Source organism: Aplysia californica, unplaced genomic scaffold, assembly GCF_000002075.1.
Source record: "Aplysia californica isolate F4 #8 unplaced genomic scaffold, AplCal3.0 scaffold00279, whole genome shotgun sequence".
NCBI classification, from domain to species: domain Eukaryota; kingdom Metazoa; phylum Mollusca; class Gastropoda; order Aplysiida; family Aplysiidae; genus Aplysia; species Aplysia californica.
This window is the reverse complement of record NW_004797549.1, coordinates 427782-434259: the sequence shown is the minus strand read 5'-3', so window position 1 is coordinate 434259 and position 6478 is coordinate 427782. Positions and strand designations below refer to the sequence as shown.

At 37.7% G+C, this 6478-nt stretch overlaps 1 protein-coding gene across 1 annotated transcript in view; it reads left to right on the top strand.

The window, feature by feature from the left end:
• Window positions 1-1075: 1075 nt before the first annotated feature.
• Window positions 1076-6478, top strand: part of LOC101863196 — a 10189-nt gene continuing 4786 nt past the window's right edge. The window contains exons 1-4 of the mRNA XM_005101350.3: window positions 1076-1297; window positions 2880-2985; window positions 5182-5315; window positions 6198-6353. Of these exons, the coding sequence (XP_005101407.1) occupies window positions 1222-1297; window positions 2880-2985; window positions 5182-5315; window positions 6198-6353 (472 nt within the window). The 5' untranslated portion in view covers window positions 1076-1221. The remainder of the gene's footprint in view (window positions 1298-2879; window positions 2986-5181; window positions 5316-6197; window positions 6354-6478) is intronic.

The following is a 6478-nucleotide window of genomic DNA, read 5'->3' as shown; positions in this document are numbered from 1 at the left end:
GGGGGGGGTTCTTTGGCTTTCTTGATAATAATATAAAATAAAAAAAAATCTCATTTCATCATTTTGAAAAAAGATGTTTAAGTTATTTAAATAATAATATCTGGATACTGGATACTATACAATAGTCAGGGGCCAGAGCCGGTAGTCTGCTATATATGACAAGAGTAGATTGGCTGCTGATAATAGTTCTTATTCAGTACCATAGGTTCTCTACTACCAAGAAATTCCACTTCCTCTTTCGGCTTTTGTCCGCGCCTTGGCGGGCCCACTTTGACGTTTAGCGCATGATGGGCTATGTCACTAGGCGACGCGAGATTGGTTTCATTGCCGACTGCTTGGGTGTGTGTGTGTGTGTATGTGTGTGTGTGTATGTGTGTGTGTGAGTGTGTGTGAGTGTGTGTGTGTGTGTGTGTGTGTGTGTGTGTGTGTGTGTGTACAACTTTGTTTGGGGAGGAGAAGAGGAGGTACAGAATGGTACAGACTAAATCTATAGTACGAGAATTGCTGAGACTGTTTAAAGATAACAAAAATTAACACACAAATAAAAACAAAAAAGTAGTGAAAAGAAAAAAAAGGATAAAGGGTTAATGGAGGTGGGTGGGTGGATGAGAAGGAAGAAAATAAAACTGAAAAATCAACCAACAAAAACGAAGAGAATTGTTTAATGATTTTAAGCGGCGAGATATGTTCACCGATCAAACTCACGTAGTTTAAACTGTCCTGTCATTTCATATCACAAGGATAGTTATAATAGTGTCGTAATAAGTCTAGCACGTTGTCCCTAGTCAACATCATATTAATTACAGAATTACCAGACAAATTATAATGACATTGTGCTATGAGACTAAATTTCTTTCCCAACTTAAGAAGTGAATGTCATGTGGCGACACACGTGCAGTCTTGCTTTACAATTTCTTAAAGACTTGATGTTACGATCTTTTCTACCTATGTCAATGTCTGGCAAATTTGAATTTTCCTTGTCTCTTCTTAGTGATATCAAACAAAAATAACTAGATCTAGTTGTTTCCCCATCATCTAGATCCTTGAAGTACGACGACTGGTGCGCTGTTTAAAGAGAGTCACATTACTCTCTCGAGTCTTATTTTGATTCAGATTTTGAAATGACAATTGTTTAACCCTCAGTTTTTCCTTTCTGGCTGATCATGTTTAGCCTGAACTGACTGCGGGACTTGAGAGGTCAAACGAACTGGAGTGAAGGTCATGAAGCAGATATTTCAAAGATCTCACATCGCCATTCGATGGTTCTTTTTTCTTTGGTTGTTGGCTCATACATCAGGTATGTTATTTCTGTACTATTGACACATATGTATACATTGGGCTTGTTAATCCTGAACTATTGATATTGATGTGGAACAGAAGAAGTTTTGAGAGTAGGACTGATTCAGATACTTTAAAAAATCATGCAAACGCTTACCTAAAATGCTGAATACTGTGTGATGGACTGCATCATATAGAGGTTGCTTTATGGTTTGGAAAGGATATTATTGAAAATAGGCATAAAAAAAGTGTTTTTAATACATCAAGAGTGGGTACAGGTTGTGTAGACTCTGTTTTTATTTTTTAAATTTAATTCAAACTGGTGTAATATTTAGTTAGTTTGAATATCTTCTGTGAATTACATGTTTTTTTAAACTGAAGAATTGTATTACCAATTAGTGGCAGTGGCGATGGGTAGTGAAGGGCTCACGGGCTTGAGCCCCTACCCCCTCCCCACTCACCTCCCCCAACTTTATCCCAAAGTAAGCAGTTGAAACCATTATGAGCGCACGCAATGAACACAGAGTGATCAACTTGGCGGCTTTCTGGCTTATCTTATCACTGTTGTCACCGCTTACAACTATAGTAACCCAGCAGCCAATCAAATGTCATTAGGGCTTAGCGAAGATGAGCCCTTTTCCCACAGCCCGTCTTTTAAACTCTTCTTGTAAAAAGGTAGAAGACTGGGAAAAAATAACACTGTACCGAGAGCTCACGCTCTCCTAGCCCTGACAATGGGGTGAAAGTTTACGACACACTTTCCCCCACTGACACAGATACCTATGCGCTCATTAGTTCTTTGTTGGGTGCGTTCAACGTTCTCAACTTCGCGGCCTAATCCAGCTCATAGAAGTATTATGTTTGAAGTGTTGTGTGTGTATGTTTGTGTTTGTGCCGCTGAGATTTAACAGTTATAAATCAGGTCGAACTACTTTTAAGGCAACTTTTTCATGACACGAAAACTAATTTGAGGAACTTTGGAGGTGAATTGGCTTCGTCCCCACCACCAAAAAAAATTTAACTAAGAACAAAGAGATGGAAAACAAAGGCAACTCTTCTCGCTTGAATCGTTCTCAAACTGCCGTGGCTCATCGTGAGATAGAAAAATCATCACTGTTTTGTTCTTATTGCTTGCTATTTGGTGGTAAAAAAATAAAAGCAACCTAAGCCCCACCCTAATTTTGGTCCACCCACCGCCACTGATTAGTGGTATAGATAAATTATAAAGAAATTTCATCTTAGAATCTATGAGGGTTGATAAATTGTTAGAGGATGCTAGCTCAAGTAGTTTTTGGACAGGGGAGTAGATCAGTTGTGGTACAATGAACAATAGTGGACAAAACAGAAATATATATACCAGTTTCTGTGGTGTAATGCAACGATGAAGAGATGTGAGTTTCAGTGCTTGGATGGAGAACTTATTCTATACAGCATCTGTCTACTGGGATTAATATCCAACTGAGAGTCAAAGCAGTTGGCCTTTAAAAATGTGTTAATTGTATGGATAGGGATGTAGAACATAATTATGTAGGCCTTTTCTTTATGGTTATTTACAAAGATTATTTCCAAAAAAAATTTTTTTTTTTCTGGAATATCTTCAGATGGCGAGCAAAGATGTTCGGAATTTTCAAGCCCAAAGAAGATTACAATTTTTACCGATGACCTAAAATACGTAAAGTATCCTGAGAATAGAAAGCAGTACAGACCGTGAGTATCTGTTCTGTTTACTTGTAAGGTGGTCCTGTGTACATTTTAACACTTTTAGCCTGAACCCTGCCTCGCCTAAGCATGACTATCTTTACACTTTTGTATACCGATGGCATGCCTTAACACCTGCGGGGTCGTGGACGAGAATATCCGCGAAGCCCGACTGCTTCCCCATGACCGTGGACATGTATACTCACGAGCGAAATGATCTATGTTTTCATTAACCCATTGATCTCTTCCGTTCAGATATTGTGCTTCTGATTTCTAGGAATTAAATGTGGAAAGCGATAAAATGAGGTTGAGAATGTATTTCACAGAACCTGAGGGGCTCGCCGGAATTTGCATGGACACAGACAGTGTTGCCTTGAATAATGGTCTGATTTATTTAGATAGGGAATCTTCAGATCAAGAACAAAGTAATGAAAAATAGATCTGGAAACAGTTATAATTGATTGAGGGGCATGGGTTTACTCTGTCAGCAGATCTAGATCGAGCCTTTTATCCATATCAAGAACTAACTCTGGACAAAAACTTACTATTACAAAATTGATTACACATAAAGGACTGAAATCAAAATATTTTTTCAATAAAAATGTGTAATGGTATAGGTAACATAATATTCTAAACAGTTTGATGAAGTTTCAACTTCACTAGAAACAGAGTCATTGATATAATCAAAGCGACCCATATCTCACTTATTCAGTTGGAAAGCGGACGACAGCTCATTTGGTCCTGGGGAACTGAAAGTCAAATGGCAGGCCGGTCCTGGAGGTGTTAAAGTATGGTAGTGTTGTTAAAGTATGGTAATGTTTATCTAACTTTTGACCCAAATGAAATCAGGTGTCTAAGTCTCTGGGTGGGAGGGCACCTAACCCCTCCATGATACAGGGTAAAACTGTAGTTTCAGATTCCCAAGGATGAAAGGTGGTGCTCGATTTAACAATCAATTGTCTGTAATTAGATCTGATTTGTAAATATGGTAAACTGTCTCTAAAGGTAAAAGATTTCCTCATATGAAAAAAATAATCACTGATTTAAATTTGCAATTGATTTTATGAAGTGCATCTTGTAGAAACAGTATATGGTGAATACAAAATATTATGTAAGCCGTGTTGAACACCATTCAGCAGGGCAGCATCTTATTGCTGGCACTATTAGTAAACGTGAAAATAAAAAGTAAAAAATTTATTTCCCACATTTGCCAGCAGGTGTTGCTCTGTCTAAGGCTGAAAATATACTAAACCTTGTTTGAAGACAACAAACTGATGGACAAAATGCTGCGTGCAGAGATATTTGCTAATAAAACAAAGAGTTGAAGGACGGCCTGATTATACCAAGTCCGGCTAGCAGATGTGTTTTTGGAGACAGTCAGATTTGATTGTTGTGTGCAGTAATCCTCTTTGTTGGGACAGCTGATCCTAGACAGGAAATGAGTCATCGCTCTGGCAAGGACAGCACAAATCAAAGTCGTAAATGTCAAAAATTGCATCAAATCGCGTTTTTTAAGGTTAGATTTGAGCTCTGCGTACTTGAAAACCCACAGGTGCAAATAAGCGCCTTATTGCAATTTCAGAGTATTTATTACTTTTTTCTTTTTTCACAATTAGTTTTTTTCTTTGACTGGCCACACTCGCACACCACAATCCCCAAAGGTGACGGAATGGTGGGTGCAGTTTAGTTATGTTTTCGCATCCGTCCTTCAACTGCCTTTAATTTGCTGACACCAGGTGGATGGGGCTAGTATATTATCAGCCATAGGTAGTAATGCTTGCACTGGACTGGATAAAAATTTTTTGTTTCATTGATTGGCTTGTCGGGCCAATAAACATCTGAAAATATCAGTAGAAGTGAGTGCAAGAAAAGAATTAGGGATCTATAGTATGCAACTCTGCCATAAGCTGACGAAATGCCTTTTTAAAATTCACAGCAGTTTCGAGAAAAAGAGGTTTATTGTCAGTGTTTCCATTGAAAAATAGAGTACTTCAGAAATTTGAATTCAAAATTAATTAAAAAACTAGTCTCAGTTTCACTGTGATTTTTTCACACATGTAGGGTAGGTAACTGATCAGGCTTTCGATTTAGTAAATAAAAATTTTGGCTCCAAAATTTGAAAAAAAGGCATTTTGTCAGCTTACGGCAGGTCTGCTCCGAGATGTAACTGAATTTTCTCTTTTTTTTCCCTCTTTGTGTGCACAGAGATCAGTTATGTGACTGGTGGATTGAGGCTGAAGATGATGATGATGTCATAACTATAACTGTTGTGAGTTCGTCCATTGAGGGGAGAGATGTTCGGTCCCAGTGCAACAAGGACTATGTGAATATATTTGATGGTAAGTTCTTTGTTTGTGTCACAATCCGTTGGAACCAGGCGCTTGTCAATCATTTGTCTATCTTTCGATAAAAAAACAACCTATCTATCTTTAATACAAATCAAGATATTTGCTATTGAAGGAGATGGGGGTCGCTTGCTTTCAGAGGTAAAATTAGCAGGAAATGACTGCCGCAGTGTGACTTCTAAAGCTTGAGAGTCCTTGGAAATTGTAAAACTGCATATTTGTGACTTTGTTCTATGTTTTTCAGTAACATCCACACAGTCATATGTTTTTAAATGGCCATAAAATATGATAAGCCAAAAAAACAAATTTGATAAAAATTGCAGATTGAAGCTGGACTGAAACAAATGTGTTTCAAGTGCTGATTTGAATTTTGTTAAAACGTTAGACTCCTGTAGATGAGCTGGCAAAGCGTTCTACTGGGAGGGGGTGTGGTGTGAATAAGCTCTCCCCCCGTGTTTCTCACTTGTGCTTTGGACAGGTCTTAAAAGTCTTTTCTTTGCCCATTTTAAAGGCCGAGATGGTATATATTCGATGACCATATCACAATATGATGGTGCAATGTTGTTGACGCACTTAAAACAAAGTACATTGCATTATTATTATTATTATCATAATGATGATGCATCATCATCATCATCATTATCGTCATCATCATCATACTGTTATAATGATTTTATCATAATATTAATATCATATCTTGATGGCAAAGATTATTATTATTATTACTATTATTATTTATTATTTATTATTATTATTGTTATTATTGTTGTTGTTGTTATTATTGTTATTATTATTATCATTGTTATTATTGTCGTCTCTATTATTATCTTTATTATTGTTGTTTTTGTTTTCTAGAAGTCTATTTATATATTTCAGTCAAGGACGACTCGCAGGTTTTCCTTGGACGGTTCTGCAGTCGAGATCAGGACTTGACATTTACCAGCACTGGGCCCAAGATGGTGGTACGATTTATGTCGGACGCTAATTTTCAGTACAGTGGATTTGAGGCTAGCTTCTCCGCTGTTCCTGGGGGTAGGTTTATCTGACATGCTAGCAGACAAAAGCTGCTACATGTGTGTTGATTCTCTCTCTCTCTCTCTCTCTCTGTCTCTCTCTCTGTCTCTCTCTCTCCCTCCCTCCCTCCCTCCCCCTCTCTC